Raw genomic sequence first — 18,563 nt, forward strand, 5'->3', positions numbered from 1 at the left:
GAGAGAGAGAGAGAGAGAGGAGAGAGCGACGGAAGAGAGTCATGACAGAGATGAAAACGGCGAGACACGCACCCCGACACAACAGAACACACACACACACCACCACACACACACACACACACACACACACACACACATCACACACACACACACACACACACACACACACACACGCATATCATTTGACATTCATCAAAACTTTTCTACGTCAATAATTACGAAGAAATTCTCATGCTAACAATAGAACATCTCATTATCCTCGCCTCGCGCCTAGATTTCGAATTCGATTCGATCGTGAATATCGCGAGACGCTGATACTTGCCTCGAGTGTCTCGATTCATCTCGCCGACATTGTCTCGCACGTTATCGATGACATCACGACGTCTCAAGAGTCGAGACTCGAGGGCTGGAATTTTGCGTCGAGCGGAGAAAATCATTCAACGTTCACTTGTTTTGCCCGACGCGCTGAATATCGTGAATTTAAAAAGATGGTTGTAATGTTCACTTGTTTCGTCCGATGCGCAGGATATCGTGAATTTGAAAAGATTAGTGTTCGGCATGTAATGTTCACTTGTTTTTGTGACGTGCTCGATATTCCGCATTGAAAAATATCGGTCTTGAACGCTCACTTGTTTTGTTTGTATGCGCGAGATAGTAGCCTTCACAAAAAAAACTCAGTTAGTGGGCATTTGACGCTCTCTTGTTTTTCTCGTCGCGCACAATGATTGAGATGAAACAATGAATTATCGCGCGTCTGACGTTCTCTTGTTTTTTCCCTGCCGCGACGACGTCTCAATTCAAGCGATCGGCCCCATCGCGCGTCTGACGCTNTAGTAAGTTCCCAGATAGCGGAGAAAGGTTCGTGTTGAGAATAAACCCAGTTTGGAAGATCTCGTCTCTGAAAACGCACCAGCAAACCGGCCCGAGTGATTCACTCGGGCATTCCTCCGCACAAAAGGATAGGGAGGCTTTGTAACCCTATCCTCTTGGGTTTGGGTTACATTATTGTATCTAGGGGACCCTATATCCTCTTGGGTTTGGGTTACATTATTGTATCTAGAGTCCCTATATACAGAGAGTTGCGCCAACTCAGGATTTGACGCCATGTTGTTTCCAAATGCATCAACACCGCTGTCGCTTAAGTACAGCGCTGTATGGATACGCTGTACAATGGTCCGTAGTAATTAATTAGACTAATCGTGCTTCAATAAACTCAAAATTTACAGAGATTATAGCTAAGACATGTGTCTATGTGTAGCTAGATTTATAGAAATGTAACTCAAATCGTTCGCGCCATATGATAGTTTAATTGTACACTTTCTTACCGCCCAATAGCCGTACGTGCGTATATTAGCCTGTGCGATACCGCGCGTAGACACTTGCTAATTAATTAAACCACTCGCGCTTCAATAAACTCAAGAATCACAGAGATCATAGATAACATGTGTTTATATGTATCTAGATTTCTAGAAAAGTAACTCAAATCGTTCGCGCCATATGATAGCTTAATTGTACACTTTCTTAGTGTAAACACAGCAGCTAGTCATTTTGGAAGAATAATGACAACTGTAATTCACAAGATAAATGCGTTCCACTCTCCACTCGCTCGCAGCTATAAATCTAGCTACACATAGACACATGTCTTAGCTATATAATCTCTGTAAATCTTGAGTTTATTGAAGCACGATTAGTCTAATTAATTACTATGGACCATTGTACAGCGTATCCATACAGCGCTGTACTTAAGCGGCAGCGGTGTTGATCCATTTGGAAACAACATGCCGGCAGCGATCACGTGACCGATTTTTTCCGACTCGTCATGGCGCAACTCTCTGTATATAGGGACTCTAATTGTATCTACCTACATTGCGCAAACGGGGCGCGCGCGCCCCGTTTGGGAGAACTCCCCCCTGTTTCAATCGTTGCGCCCCGTTTAAATTACCTCCGCCCCGATTAAATTCCACCACAATAAAAGTTTGCCAGCGCGGGAATCGATCGTCAAGAATTCCCATTCGACCAGGACACCCGGCGAGTGTATTTTTACCGTGCCACGCATGCACTGCACACAATACACAAGTACAAACAGTTAACCTGTCCCACACCCAACACTAACCAGGGCTCAATTTTAACAGTCGTCCGGTCGTCCGTGACGACTGGATTTTCTCTCGGGCAACTACAAATTGCTTCCGTGGTTGTCCGGTGTCCAACCTCTATAAAAATTATATATTCATAATGCGAGCGTTCATTTTACATACGGCCAGGGTTGCACAATACGTACGCTGCAAACGTACATGTCTAGACGCATTGTCTGGCTTGCTTGATACAAAGTATAACATCACGTGTTTAACAACACAATGTTTCGTGTTAATTTTCAATTTTAACTCATCTGTGACTTGACACAGTGTAGGTAATGTTATGTTATAGTAATGTTAGGTAATGTTAGTAGTGTTAACTTAATGTTAACTTAATGTTAACTTAATGTTAACTTAAATGTTATGAAATAAATTTCATGCAACTTTTAATTACTATTATTATACGTCATTGATCCCAGCTGCCAGCATCATTTACCACATTACCAATATTTTATTCTCTTCATATAATGAGTGAAACAATGCGAATGGCCATGTCTGCTGTCACTGCAATACGTACAAAATGTACATGATTAGGCCTTTTGCTTTACAGCACTGAGCATCACGTGAGCAGAGCGCATGCAGCACATGTTTAAATAATATCCAGACAACCAAAACTCTTGAGGGACAACCATATGCTACTCTCTTGGTTGTCCTGCGGACAACCCCAAAAAAACCTTAAAATTGAGCACTGCTAACTGTACACCGACTCGGCTATCTTATATATACAAGAACCCCAAATACCGTCTATGGTGTGGTGGTGATTTTACGCATTAATTAGTGGTACGGTAAAAAACACGCCTCCCGATCCCCCTAGTTTCCCCCCTCCCCCTTCCCCTCCCCTCCCCCCTGTTTGAATTTCATCCTGGGGAGAACCCTGCGGAGGTAGGAAGTGTGAAGGGAGGGGGGGCCTGGGGGGATCTCCCCCCCAGACAATTTATAAATGTAGACGCTCTAAAATGCTATTTACCCTTTAGATTTATGATTTTTAGCCCTTTAGGCTGGGTGCCCGTAGCGTTTTGCTACGGCAGCCCTACGGCTTTGACGCCCCTGCATACATGCGTTGCGTATGTGGTCATACACCATAGATAGTGTTTGGTACTATCACTCGTGTATATAAGCGAACCGAGTCGGTTTATAGTTAGTGTTAGTGTTGGTATTAGGATTACGGCTAGGGTTAGGGAGTAGGTGCCTCCCTAAACTAGCATTACATTACATTTATGTAATACAACATGAACAACGCATGCGCGACAACTGCTCGGACGAATAGCGCATACGAACAGGTGTCCGATGCTCGGACGAATATCCACGTTTTTGACCTAACCCACGTACACTACAGTATAGTAGTATTACTACTTTTATTAACAGGTCTGATATGAACACGCGTATATTAACAATAATTTTCGTTATCAGGAATGTGTCGACGTAATTTTATCAAAGACTCAGCGGAAAACTCCGACTGTCATTCACAAGAACTACAAGATTTCACGAATACGACAATTCTACATGAGAAAAATCAGATATACACAGCAAAACTTTCATGATAAGTTAACGAAACTTCTGACGGACTTCCCAAAACTAGAGGTCAGTACTGCATGGGATCACAATACTGATCAAGTGACAATATTATAAGGGGTAGCAGCTAAGGATATATAAGATTTGTGCGGTGTATATTAATTGTGACCCGACTGATGAACCGATGTGAGTGTGGCCTAGCGTGCATGCACAAATGCAATTGGCAGATATCTGTTACACTATTTATGGTGATTGCGATTATAATTATAAACAACTGATAAATGCAGTGGATTTTCAATTAATCTTTCAATTAGTAACCGATACAATAATATATAATGTACTTATAATCGATACAAGATGTCCATTTTTCTAGCATACATCAAATTCAGTTTAGGTGCCATTTTGGGTGTTTAATTGGCTGCTATCCGTGTGATACTATATTGCTTTCATTTATCTTTCAGGATATTCATCCTTTCTATGCTGACTTGATCAATGTGTTATATGATAAAGACCATTACAAGTTAGCACTTGGACAAATTAATACTGCGCGTCATCTTATTGATAAGTACGTATTGAAAAAATTTTTAGAATCTCACTGATAGATATTGTTAGCTGTGGTTTGAAAACTACCTAAAGTAAACTTGTCTTTTGTACTGCAATCTCGCGCTGTGCAAGCGTGTGGTCATGCGTGCATGCGACCCTCGGTGTGTGTGTGTGTGCGTGCCTGTGTGCGTGTGCCTGCAGGCATGCAAGCATAAAGGTATTAAGCTAGAAGTTCTAGAAACATGTTAAAATATTCGTTAGTAATCAGGGTAAAAATCAACTTTTTTTTCACGGGATCTCTTTTTCAAAATTCTGTGGGAAAAATAGCTCTCATCATTTATATATATATATAAATTTTACGGGAGCGATTTCGGAGGTTTGAAGAGCGAATCACGAATCGCTCCCGTGTATTTTTTACCCTGTTAATAATACTTAAATAATACTAACTGCAGTTGGTTTGCGAAGGAGGAACTACACCACCTTCCCCAATGGCTTTGGCTATGAAAGTCACAAAATTGCAATTATTTGTATAGTTAATATGGACAATGTGATTTGGTTTTAGTGTTGCGAAGGACTACGTTCGTCTACTGAAGTATGGAGATTCACTCTATAGGTGTAAGATGTTGAAGAAAGCAGCACTTGGCAGGTATGGCAGTGAAATCTCACTCCGATATGATTAGTTTTAACAGATTTAGCATTCATTCGTGTTTCAACTTCATCTTGAAAGTTTGGCTCTTGTGTAATCGTGCACTGGTATCTCTGTCTGGATGCAGGATGTGCACTGTGATGAAGAGGCAAAAGCAGAGCTTAGAATACCTGGAGCAGGTGAGGCAGCATCTTTCAAGGCTTCCCTCCATCGACCCTAACACAAGAACTCTCCTGATCTGTGGTTTCCCAAACGTCGGCAAGTCCAGCTTCATTAACAAGGTAAGCACGTACCCACAAGCAGTGCCGGTAAAATCGTTCGCATCTTTTCTATTCCGTATTGCTTTATCGGCCAGTTTTAATTAGTTCGATGCTAAATTTGAATTTTCTTCAAGATAACGAGAGCCGACGTTGAGGTCCAGCCATACGCATTCACGACTAAATCGCTGTTTGTTGGACACACCGACTACAAGTACCTGAGGTGGCAAGTAAGTAGTGCATGGATGGAAAGGCAGTATATAAATAATGTGAGTAATATGGCTTCGCAGATGTTGTCGACGAGCAGTTAGGACGGGAGTCACGTGCCTTTTCGCGTGCCGGTAAGCGTCCGACAGATTGTAATAGTCGGCGATGCGTTTGTGTCAGTGTGTTACCCGGCTACCCGTATTTTGGACGGCTTGTTCTTGGATGAGACGGATGAAATTTGATAGAGACGGCATAAGGGCGGTACAATTTTACCCCTACATGAAAATAAAATCGTCGGTGTTTCCCCCTCGCTTCGCTCAGATGGTGACACTTCCTGGTTTTTTGTCCAAGCTAACACCCTGGTTTGTGTGTTTCTAGGTGTTGGACACGCCTGGAATTCTCGACCACCCGTTGGAGGAGAGGAACACGATAGAAATGCAAGCAGTGACAGCGCTGGCCCACCTGCGCTGCGCTGTGCTGTACGTCGTGGACTTATCAGAGCAGTGCGGAAAGTCACTAGAGGAGCAGGTACAGCGTCCGTCCACCCTTTAAACCCGCGATTAAATTTCGGCACGGACGAGCGGTTCTGGGGTCGTATTTTTGGCTGACTGGAGCGCACATGATGAAACTCGATCCAACTCTGAACATTAGCTGATGTTTTCGTTGTATGAGCTTTTTAACCCTGATGCCTCCAGTTTAGCTATGGCCTATATTGTTATTTGTTCTTGGTTATTGTTATCGTAAAATAGCTGAATCAGACGATATGTTACAGCACGATGGGTTATTTCCATGGTTTTAATACTTGGCGTAGTGTAGTATGTTGAACACTAGTTAGCGTTCTATTCTTTTACTTCCAGGTGGAACTATTTATGAATATCAAGCCATTATTTGCAAATAAGCCTGTCATAGTTGTTGCCAATAAAGTCGATGTTGTGAGACCAGAAGAATTGTCAGAAGAAAAAAAGGTATGTAGGGAAAACTAGGTTATTCATTTGCACTACTTATTTTAAAATCACAAACAATATAACATATTGTTGCCATTAATTGCAGACTGTATGTTTTAATAGATTGCTCAGGACTGCTCCCTTTTACACACAAAAATGCAAAAAATATTTCCAACTCTAAATGCTTGTTGATAACACGAGCTCCTTAATGCAATATACCTATAAGCTAGTAATGATTGTTATTGTGACGGTTTTTTTATAGTTTATGGGAAAATGCAAGCTATTGCATAGCTTTGTATTTTACCTTTCAGGCAACTTTTGATCGGTTTAGGGAGGATGACGTCCCTGTGTTAACTATGAGCACCCTCACGGAAGAAGGTGTCATCGAAGTAAAAACAGAGGTAGGTTCTGGATAGTTGTATGTGTTGCTCGTTTTTCCACAACTTTGATAAATATGAAAAGACTGCGCCTTTTGTTATTGGTGCATTTTCTATTGTGATCAATTTCTTGTTCGTACATTTCCTATGCACATTTTCTAAAAACATCCCTAGTAGTTTTATCTAGATAGCACTGTTCTGTGATGAGTCTACGGTTATTGAGTGCACAACTGTGAGATGCAATACTTTTTGAAACTCTGAGGATAATACAGTGCTGCCACTTTATACTTTTTTAAAGTATTATACTTTTTTCATGCATAAATACTTTTAAATACTTTTTTTTGGCCAAAGATGGTCAAAACTCTTCGGACTTACATTTAGGTACACTGTATTTGATGAGATTAAAGATGTGCTTTGCTAGTCTTGATGCAGGAGTGATGTGTGCTCTGTTCAGTGGAGTGTTTTTGCTCTCAGCTCTCTGCCGTCAGTGACCAAATGACAGACCGTTGCAGTGTTTCCCCTGCATTGGCATGAGCAAGGCGGGCTGCATTGCTCAAATTCTCAACCGCCACACAGAAATTTGTCCAAAACACCGCCTCGCTGACGAAACTTGTGATAACTTGAAAACGAGATTCAAGAGTCATACAATGTGTCCAGAATAGCTTAGAATGCAGCAAATTGCACCATTTTTTCTAAAATTTCCCGTGGGAGCATGTTCCCGGACCCCCCTAGGTGGCCAAGCACATGCACTGCTCACTGTGCTAGGACCTCGAAACACACAAACACACCACCAAAAAATTAACTGCCTTACAGACCTTTCTGACCAAGGGAAACACAGCATTGAAATATTCCAAACTGAGAATTCAAGAGACAACTCCTCATGACATTGCACACAACATTCCTCATTGTTTACATGCTGCACATAGGCTATAATGTATTCGGTAATAAGGTATAAGGTAACAAATCATGGTAGGTTGATACAAATTTATACTTTTTTAAGGCAATTTTGATACTTTTTAGCTCATCTGACATAGTCAGATGCAGCTTGTAGAATCGCATGAGCGTGCATCCGTCTGTGCGTGCGTGCGTCCGTCAACAGTTGGGCACAAATCTAAATGCTCGACGTACGGATTCGAAAGTCGGGACGTGGGGGGGTAATCCGAAAACGAGTTGGGATGTCGAAGCTGGGGGTCAAAGGTCAAAGGTCAAGAGGTGTAAAAGACGGGGGAACATTCCATCCTTAACTTAAGGTTATAGTGGAGGAAATGCAGAATTGCGCACAAATACTAACGACTCGACCTAGGCTCGTGATAGTCTGTGTACGCATCATGGTAGGAAAAGCCATCACTGTTGCCGAAATTGGAGGTCACAGGTCAAAGGTCAGATGCGACACAGGGCAGGCATTTTAGACATTTTCTGAGGGACATGGTCTGCACGAGCGCCACTTTGAAAAACTTTTTTGTTTCAGCGGTGACCTAGCATTTTTATGCGCTTTATTGAAAGGACCATGAAATGTAATTTTCTTGCTGACATTGCGAAGACGTAAACTGTCGGATAACCTTTTGACCTCAAGAGGCGGTTGTAAACATGGATTTCTTTTACTGTTTAGAAAGGAATTTGACTGCCGGGTTTTTGCTCAGTAGAATCGTATACATGCCTGATGTATGCAGGCTACCAATGTCACACTGAAATTTCAAAAAAGCTAAATTTGGTTGAAGAAGGTTTATGCTCCTTTTAAATCGTATTATAATTTTCTATGGCCATTCTCTACGGTCAGTGTTGTTACATGAGTAATGTAATGCCACTGCCAGTGGCCACTGCCAGTGCCAGTGCATGTGCTAGTGGTTACTGTGTAGTTTTTTGCCTCGCTTAATTAGTTACAGGTGGCAGCTGTCGGCGTGTATGCTGAAACACATTTGTGACAACAGCGCCGTTTACTTAGAATCCCACCACTCCACCACAGAGTCACCGACGTAGACGTTAGATGAGTCGCTGTGCGCTCTGCAGCCTGTTTGTAATATCTATGAGTGGCCAGCAATGACAATAGAATTACTGGTAGCCGCTCGAGATCGAAGCATCGATAAATACTAACGAAATGTTTTTAAAAGCCTTTAGAAAACAGCCCTCGGCATAAAGTTGCTCAGGAGTGAAGTTGCAGTTTTGACTTTTCCTGTGAAGAATCGCGTATTTGATATAGTTGCGCTTTGCAGGCGTGTGACCGACTGCTGGGCCCAGCGGTAGAGGTGAAGCTGAAGGGAAGAAAGATCAACGACGTGTTGAATCGTCTCCACGTTGCCATGCCACAGCAGCGAGACACAAAGGTACAGATATTATATATATACAGATATTATACACGAGGATAGTGATATTATCAGGAGCTAGAGATAAATAATATGCAGGAGTATTGACTCTCCAAAACATGTGAATTTTCAAATTTGCTTGCCTTAATTTTAGCGATGTATATTATTAGCTGCAACTCGATTAAAAAATTACATCCTACATGAGCGGACATCCGTCTCTAACTAAAAACTTTACTTGTTTAAATACCTCTTCGCCTTTACGGAGATTAGCTTTGAACGTCATCACATGGCTTCATAGTGTAACTAAGCGCGGCTCAGATTGCCCAGATAGCATCCGAACAGTGGCTAGCCTGTGAGGAATGGTCTGTCTGTTGACAAGAATGCCACCTGTTGGCGCAGGAGTAGATAATATTAGACTTCTATATTATATTCTATATTATATCATACACACTAGTATATATTATCCTATATATATGTAATATATACACGTATATATATATACACACATATATACACACTATATATATACACACATATACTATATTATCTTATATTATATAATGTCATATATTATCTTACTCCTGCCGCCAACAGGTGGCATTCTTGTCAACAGACAAGACCATTCCTCACAGGCTAGCCACTGTTCGGAAGCTAGTTCGGAAGTCTGGGCAATCTGAGCCGCCAGCTTAGTTAAACACTATGAACCATGTGTGACGTTCAAAGCTATATCTCCGTAAAGGCAAGAGGTATTTAAACAAAGTAAAGTTTTAGTTAGAGACGGATGTCCAACGCTCATTTAGATGTAATTTTTATCGAGTTGCACGTAATATATCATCGGTAAAATTAGGCAAGCAAATGTTGAAATTCACATGTTTTGGAGAGTCATACTCCTCTATATTATCTTACTCCTGATATTATAGATATACAGATATTATACACGAGGATAGTGATATTATAGATATACAGATATTATACACAAAGGTACAGATACATAGATAAGCATGTCTCCAACCTCAGTTAATTGCTCAGGTAACATAATCACTCGATCAAAAATAATTGCTCATATCATATATTTTGACTTCACGACAGGACCGGCCGCCTTTCATTCCCGAAAAGGTCCTGCAGAAGAAGAAACTGATGGAGACGGGTGATGCTGGCGCGAAGCCAAAGAAGAAATTGGAGAGGGACTTGGAAGTTGAGCTTGGCGACGACTACATCTTGGACTTGAAGAGTATGCAATGAATTCATTTGAGTAGATCCCTTTTCAGTAGCCGTGTGGCTTTTCGGTAGCCGTATGGCTTTTAGGTAGCCGTATGGCTTATCAGTAGCCGTATAGCTTTTCAGTAGCCGTATGGCAGGGTTCGACACTAACCCACGTCCGACCGACTTAGTCGGGTAAATGCTTGGTCCGGTCGCATACAACCAGAGTGCTAGTAGCCCGACTGGTCGTGTTAGAATTGGTCATATATATTGCACTGAAAGGTCACCTCTGGCTAGACTGGTTCGAGGCCGCACTGTTTGTCGCAGAGCGTATACATTGTCTAGCAGAGCGTGAGGCCGGATACCAGTCTACCCTTCGGAAAAAACAGTAACGTGGCTTGCTGCCAGCCGCAGTAGACGATCGATAAACCGTGCGCTCATGTATGCCCGTGGTAGAATACGAATGCTGCACGTGAACTCGGCCCACACGCGATTTAAAGCGTGGGAAACAGCATCTATGAATTAATACGATGACACACTCTTATCTAAATAAAGTTTTTCATAACAATGGTCTGGGTCTGGGCTAGTGAAAGTTAGGTCAGGGCTAGTGGTTTTCCTCAGTTACTAGCCCGATGGTCTAGTGAAATAAAAAGTTAATGTTGAACCCTTCGTATGGCTTTTCAGTAGCCGTATGGCTTTTCGGTAGTCGTATGGCTTTTCGGTAGCCGTATGGCTTTTCGGTAGCCGTATGGCTTTTTAGTAGTCGTATGGCTTTTCGGTAGCTTTATGGCTTTTCCGTTGCCGTATGGCTTTTCAGTAGCCTTATGGCTTTTCGGTAGCCGTATGGCTTTTCCGTCGCCGTATGGCGTTCGGTTGGATTGTTCCATGTTGGCTCTCGTGATATTGTTGCGTGATGTTTGTACTCTGTGCTCTTTCAGAACATTACGATCTACGCAATCCGGATGAACGCTATGACGTCGTACCTGAAATCTGGGAGGGCAAAAACATCGCAGACTTTGTTGACCCAGACATATTGCAGGTAAGGATGGACTACTAGATAGTGATCACAAACTATTCTACATGCCACTGAGTGTCCGTCGAATATTAAGATCTCTTATATCTGCAAAGCGTCGTCCTGTGATGAATTGACGGATGCTGAGTGCATCACTGTGATGCAACAATTTTCCCGAAGCTGAGGACGATAGAATCACCAACAGCTACTTGGAAGTCCGAGCGTGGGTATGGCTTTCGTCACAACATTTTTGAATTGTCGTTAAAAGACTGCCGTTGTGAGTGAAGATACAGTTTTGATATTAATGCATGGTTTCTCGTTGTGCAGAGGTTGGAGAAGCTGGAGGAGGAGGAGGGTCTGCGAGAGACGACTGGAGCCTATGACGAGGACATATCCAGTGACGATGAAGACATGAAGGAGATCCACGAGATGGCTGCCAAGTAAGATTTTGGGAAACGGTGCTGTGAATTGTGTAGTTGCACCTTCCGCGTGACTAACGAGGTAGCCACGTGCATGACTAACGAGCTAGCCACGTGCATGACTAACGAGCTAGTCACGTGCGTGACTAACGAGCTAGTCACGTGCGTGGCTAACGAGGTAACCACGTTTTTTCTACCGCAGCAATACTGCATCTTCACTGGTTGTTTGGAAGGTATATTTGGTTATCTAAAAACTATAGCATTGAACCGATTTTCTGTGTGGACATTTTTAAGGTGGTTTTTAAACGTATATATATATGTAGTTGTAGCTACAGAGTCGTCCTGTGATGACGTTATGGATATTGAGTTCACAACTATGATGCAAACATTTTCCCGAACCTGAGCACGATAGAATAATTTGTAGCGGTTCCGATCTAGATAATTATTTCCTTTGAGGAATCTGTACCTGAACAAACTTATTATTAAAAATGTGTGTCACATTTGCCGAATATCTTTAGATTTTTACATGCTGTAGCAAGCGTTATTGTCTCTCCTGCTTCTTCCATTGTCGTTGTGGAATGTAACGCGTGTGGTGTTATTTTCAGAATACGTGAAAAGAGAGGCATCATGAAGCTGGAAGCTGCGGAGAAAAACAAGAAGATAAAGATGCCGCGCACGGCGCTGAAGCGCGGTCGAAGTGCGTCTAGGCTGGAGTCAGAAATGACCGAGCTTGGTGTTAACATGACTGGCAAGAATTCGGTATGCCACTTTCTGACCATTAAGCTGGGTTTACACTACCAACTTTGTCTTGGCGAATTGGTGAATTGGACCAACTTCCCAACTATACAACCGACAATCGGCAGTGTAAACGCAAAAGTTGCACGACCAACCGATCGATAGCAACTAGTTGGGAGATTAGAACATTTTTAGAACTAGTTTCGCCAACTCGGAGTTGGCGAATTAGAAAGTTCGTCCAACTCGCCAATTTGCCAACATAAAGTCGGTAGTGTAAAACCAGCGTTAGGATGGTAGTATTGGTTTAGGTTATCATATACAGTAAATTCGTAGGTTTTGTTATGTAGGTAAAAAAAGATGTCAAAGTGGTTTTTCACACTCTTTACTATCTTGCAATGCATCACAGATACTAAGTGCATAACTATATGGTGTAACATTTTCGAAAAGTTGTGTGCTGGGCATTCTGAAATTTGAGATGAATAATAACAATATGTTAATACGGACAAGAGGTAAACTTAACGTTACATACGTAGTGATGCCTAGTTTCCGTGTCTTACCAGCACGTATTTGCTTCCTTGCAGTCTCACTACAAGACGTCCGCACAGGAAGGTCGTTTGAGGTCAGAGTCTCGACCTCCGGTGAAAAAGCAGCGGACAGACGTGGAAGGTCGTGTGCGAAGTAGTTCTCGTGTGCCGAGGGACCAGTCCGGTGTGAGACCCGAGGTGAGAGTCTGTGTAGTCTGCATATCTGCATCTGTTTGCTATTCATATTCGCAAGTTTTCGGCCATGCTGTCGTGTCTCGGTGGCGTGTCAGTGGTGGATTTCGGAATCTAATCCAAGAATGTCGTTTTCATTTCTAAACCATCAGCACTAGTATGTTGAGGGTGGTTGGTATTCCGTGTGTGTTTGAGGCTGTGATGGTATATTTCAGCATGCTATATGCACATTCGATATGCGGGGACATTGTCAGTATGCTTCTGTATTATTGGACGTGCAAGAATGATGACAGAAGATAATTAGCAGTTGTGGTGGCATCTGAAACCCCCACAACTGTCAGTCCCTTCTGTACAATTCCACATCATGTCATTCGTAATCTATTTCATTTTGGGTAAATGCAACAGTTGACAGTTAGAGTTACATCGTGACACGCACTTATTTTACGAGTGTTATCCATGCCTGTATGCACGTATCGTTGCATTGGATTAAGGAGTGGCCATGCTTGACATCTCTGTTTACTTTTCTATGTCAATAACTCTTTTGTAGATGAAGAAGCAGGCCAAGCGGCTTGCAAATATCTCGCAACGCAAGATGAACAGGTTCGGCAAAGCCAGTGAGTCGGACCGCTACATTCCTGCCAAGATGCCGAAACACCTGTTTTCCGGCAAGAGAAAGATGGGCAAGACGGACAGGAGGTAGACGTTTATGAACAGATGCTGGCTGTTGAGCGATATGTGTACAGAACAAAACCTTATGGCTGTTTGCTAGGAAAGACTGAGCACGTAGTATGAGCTGTGTGTGTAACTGTATTTAATAACGAGATATAGTTGATAAGAGACTATTGCCATCTGGTTCTGGCTAACGGATGGTTAATATGAAGAGAATTTGGGTAATCCTGGTTATGGTTGGATTTTAACAAATGTATGCGACTTAATTAAATATTACTTGCGATTTTTATGTTCAGAAACTGGACAGGTAATATTGTCCAAAAGTTAAAAAGTAAATAAAGATGCCACTTGTTCTGTCTGGTCTGATTTATCATTATCAAAGAGATGAGTGGGAAACTTGGGAGAAGGTTGGAAGAATCTGTGCAAAGAAGTTTGTTATCGGTCAGTTGAAACTGAAATAAAACAAAATAGGGACTGAAGTATCAGTTGGAATGTCTTTTATTCTCTTCCTCACCATAAATAACTGACAAGATGAAATTTATCTTTTCATAACTTTGTGCCCCTCAGGCTATGATTGAATAAATAAACCAGGCAGACTAGACATAAAAACTACTTACAATATACTACATAAAATTACTTGTCTCTTCTGCTACATCTATTTAGAAATAATAGGGGCAATTATACTTTGTTTGTAATACTGTACCTTGCAACCAGAAATTATTTACAATACTCTTTTATGTGCATTTTGATTTAATGGTACATTATATACAACTATATCGACAAATTTATACAAATCTTTAACAATTAAAATAGTGGATCACCATAACATCATCTCAAAAGTTACATGAAACAGCATATACAATCGTGACAGGGGAAAATCACACTTTCTAGCCTGCGCAGCAACTAGGAGGTATACGAAACACAATGAACATAAAACAACAAGCCTAATCTAAACGCCCATGCTATGACTGACAATGTGAACCCATGATCAACTCTCCATATGTGGCTATGAAGTCTACGTGCAATAACAATTTCAAACCCAATATCACCGAACAACTGGCAACATGCACGACATTAATCATGACAACTCACAACAACCTTTACATTCTACATTAACGTAACTTTACATTCTACATTAACGTAACTTTACATTCTACATTAACGTAACTCCTTACTAAATGATTTGTAAGTAAACCATTCATGTGTTTCAAACAAGTTCACTATTCGCAGACATTTTAGCATACTAACACCCGTACCAACGTGATGACAAAGAAATATTAAACTTATAATTTAAGTTTGCTGACATCGCATGGCCGAAATTTGACTTCCGTACAGCAAAACACAGTTATTGGCTGGCGTCTTCATCTCTTCCCATTTCTCTGTTTGGCACAAAACTATTCCCACATCAGTCTGTAAAGACAATGTAAGGTTTAAGCTTACATACGAAATCCAATAGTAGAGTATAATTATTGTTGAATAATGTAATGCTACTACTATAGACGCCTCGTCAAATAATTGATGCTTAGTCGGGCTTTTTGACAAATCAAAGAGTAATTTTCAGTGGATCTGATAAAGTGAACATGAATTAAACACCAACTCACAACTAGGGCTGCACTGGCCTTATCCAAAATCATGCGCACCCATATTTATAACAATGTTAAAAATAGCAGCCTGTGCCCCAGCCTGGGACTGGTAACTTTTGGGTAACACTGGCTAATTTTACTCGATTTTATTATAGGCCATATCGTACAAATCAAAATGTTAGAATTCTGGACTGGCTTGGTTTTCGGAATCATTACCGGGACTGCTCGTAACCGCGTCTCACCTCCTTACTCTCTGCCGACTCCGAATGAACTTGAGTAGCATGAAAGCAGCGAAGGGCCAGCCGACCATAAACACAACCGTCCTCGCCGGTAACCGCGGAAAAAGCCACGACCACAGCGAACCCTGTTGACAAAATAAACACACAACGCTCAGTGACGACACAGGCAGTACTTGGCTCCATACTCCTCTAACAGCATATACCAACTATATAATCCTATATATTATAACACATATATAAACTATATATAACCATATATAACTATAGATATATATAACCATGTATAATTATATATAACTATAGTTATATATATAACCATATATAACTATATATAACTATATATAAATCCATATATAACTATATATGATATATATATATAACCATATATAACTATATATATGTCAGTACATCTGAACTACGACGCCGCACGCGATCGGAGCCGACCGCCACCACCTCACCTGCGGCTGCCGCGCTCCCGCACTCTGGTGGTTGTTGGCGTGCATCAGGTAGTTGTGCTGTGTGATGCTGAGCGTTTCCAGCGCACTGAGACGCGCCAGCACGTTCTCCATGTCCTGCTGCAGCCTGATCAGCGTCAGCGCTATTTGTTCACCGACATCCTCCTGTGTCCGGCCCGCACCTAACACGTGGCAATTAGTGGTAGTGGTAGTCGCTATAGTAGTAGTAGTATTGTATGGCGTCGACATCACATCTCCAAAGCCCCACGGGCAACATGAGACACTCGTAATACTGACAGCGCCGAATGAAAAATAGAAGAACGGTCGCTAATGCACGCATATTTCACAAGAGCGGCTTTCCGACCCGGTCCGCTCTCTCCACTTGAGGGATACACCATTACATACCCCGCGAGCCTCGCCCTCCGTCGCCTCCTGCCCCGGACGAAGATGAGGGGACTGTTGTGGCTTCTCCGGCGTGGCTTGTACCCTGTGCTGAAGGCGTTTCTGAAACACGACAACGTACTCGCTCGTTAAATCTTCCTTCTTCATTGACCTAGTCTCTCGCGGATGATCCTTGCTGAGACGTCAGCTAGGGGCTGACCTCCCTGTTGATGATTCATCTACACCTTCCTCGATCGGCTGCATCGACCGTACATCATCAACTTGACTTTCCATGTATTTATGGCAGATTTTTACTGGTTGCATGTCCTTGCTAACACCAACCACTATTATCGGCATAGTGGGCCCTAGCCTTTGCTTAAAAATGCACACTCTGCAAGGCAGCAGGTGGTTTGAAATCAGAGTTTTCCTTCTCCTAGACAATGTGCCCTCGCAGACTAAGGATTATTGTCAGTACCCGACAGTTTGGTCCGCGACTGCTTATTTGGATATTCGCAGCTAACCTATATATCAACATGCCGTTCGGCTATCTGCCACCCGCCGACTCAATCATTAAATAATCGAATACAAATAACGAAACACTTGCACCGGTTTCGTTTCTGCGATAGTGCGCGAGGCAGGAAGCCACGTGAGATTGATTCGATGATTAAACGTGCAGTTGTTAGCCACCACTGCGATGTTGTACTACACTACATAAGATGTGTCATAGCTGACCTTGCCCGGAGCTTTGGGCTCCCGTTCCGGTTCCCCGCCTCCATCTGCTGTCATCACCCTCATTCCTCCCACCACGCGCCGTATACGGTCGAACATCCACGGCACGAGCCCTTCTGCCATCTGATACACATATATACGAATATAACGATATCAGGACGACAATATCAGATTAGGATCAGACCTGATCATATTACAGTTTTAATACTAGTGCACGTGGTCAGATACGAGTGATAATTCCTCCATATGGCAAATGGCATGGCTGAGAATAACAAGTATTATAAAATCAATGGGAGGAATTATTTAAAACATAAACACGATCAAGTCGAATATCCCATTATAGTCAGGTGGCCAAATGATCGAACGTCGCAATAGGGTATATACAAGGTTTTTTGTATTACGTAATGTCATACATTCACACACACGCACGCGCGTACCCGCCCGCACGCACACATCAATGCACACATGAATAAACAATGCACACACTTACCTATGGAATTCGACATGCTAGACGCCACAGAAGAGTCACTTGAAAGATCATCGCCCGATGACGATAAACAATCTTGATCCTGTTCCTTTCCACTCAGATGCATGCTAGGCACAAACGTTCTCGCACTTGAACCCACACTTAATGCGTTGCCATTTAAAGATTTAGTTGGCACCACCACCGCAGGAGAATCAATTGCTCTACTTTTGCTTAGCTTACTCCAAACGTCGCTCTCTGAATTGTTTTTGCAATGCTTCTCGTTCGGCATCAATTCCACTCCATTTGGACGGATTGCACCATTACGATTTTCATAACTTGCCAAACAAGCTTTCGTCAGGACCTGGAAAGACATTATACAGTTTCGGAATCAAAGTAAGGCCTGGTTCAAGGTACGGGCAGGAAGGTAGAGGTGAGTTATTTGTTAAAGCAAAGGCAGAGGCCCAGTACAGGCAATAAAATGAACTCAATGACTTTTTATATAGTGTCTGTGCAGTAAAGATTATTCTACATGGTACAGGGAAACTAGCTGTTTCTCAAATCTATATCTAAACAACTAGCAATATTCATTGAACGTTCAGTGCAACGACCAGACCGTAGAAAACAACACAGCAGTCAAACAAATCTACCTACGCAGCAAAGGCTCGTTTTTCACATCAGTTGCTATGGTTACCATGACTCAGTACCTGCTGCTGCTCCTGATGAGGAGGATGACAATCTTGTTCTGCTGCCGGCTCGGATTGTGTATCACAGTAGTCTGTCTCAGAATCAGAGTCCGACTGGTGACCGTTCACTCGAGTGCCGCGTTCACCTGCACCAATTAGCACATCCTGCTTCTTGCCTACACAAATACAATGATATTTTAGCATCTACAGTCAAACCTCGGTTATCCGAACATGAATTATCCGAATTTCGGATTATCCAAACAAGATCTCAAGGTCCTGTGACCTTGGACCCCCAAATTTGTCATCCCGAGTCCTTTTCACGATCCCCCCCGACGTCCCGAATATCGTGACCGTACGT

The 18,563-nt window shown here is 42.3% G+C and overlaps 2 protein-coding genes across 4 annotated transcripts in view; one reads left to right on the top strand and one right to left on the bottom strand.

Moving 5' to 3' along the window:
* Positions 1-3,542: 3,542 nt before the first annotated feature.
* LOC106813276 (nucleolar GTP-binding protein 1-like) lies at positions 3,543-14,148 on the top strand (the record flags this gene model as incomplete). The annotated part of the gene is given in 15 exon segments (XM_014817380.1): positions 3,543-3,713; positions 4,106-4,209; positions 4,750-4,833; positions 4,961-5,114; positions 5,228-5,320; positions 5,676-5,825; positions 6,155-6,262; positions 6,553-6,642; positions 8,829-8,939; positions 10,008-10,149; positions 11,057-11,157; positions 11,458-11,570; positions 12,155-12,308; positions 12,866-13,006; positions 13,548-14,148. Coding segments are annotated over 15 exon segments (1,869 nt in total), but the record flags the coding sequence as incomplete, so codon positions are not given.
* A 3-nt stretch (positions 14,149-14,151) lies between these two features.
* LOC106813277 (acyl-CoA-binding domain-containing protein 5-like) overlaps positions 14,152-18,563 on the bottom strand; it is an 8,760-nt gene continuing 4,348 nt past the window's right edge. For 2 of the 3 annotated variants that reach the window (XM_014817381.1, XM_014817382.1), the window contains 7 exons: positions 18,227-18,381; positions 17,547-17,883; positions 17,060-17,179; positions 16,352-16,450; positions 15,950-16,128; positions 15,495-15,616; positions 14,152-15,079 (listed from right to left, as the gene is read on the bottom strand). In XM_014817381.1, coding sequence (XP_014672867.1) covers positions 15,064-15,079; positions 15,495-15,616; positions 15,950-16,128; positions 16,352-16,450; positions 17,060-17,179; positions 17,547-17,883; positions 18,227-18,381 — 1,028 coding nt within the window. In that variant the 3' untranslated portion in view covers positions 14,152-15,063. The remainder of the gene's footprint in view (positions 15,080-15,494; positions 15,617-15,949; positions 16,129-16,351; positions 16,451-17,059; positions 17,180-17,546; positions 17,884-18,226; positions 18,382-18,563) is intronic. The other variant, XR_001394445.1, reaches the window with a different exon arrangement.

The sequence above is a fragment of the Priapulus caudatus genome, unplaced genomic scaffold, assembly GCF_000485595.1.
Source record: "Priapulus caudatus unplaced genomic scaffold, Priapulus_caudatus-5.0.1 Scaffold750, whole genome shotgun sequence".
Taxonomy (NCBI): domain Eukaryota; kingdom Metazoa; phylum Priapulida; class Priapulimorpha; order Priapulimorphida; family Priapulidae; genus Priapulus; species Priapulus caudatus.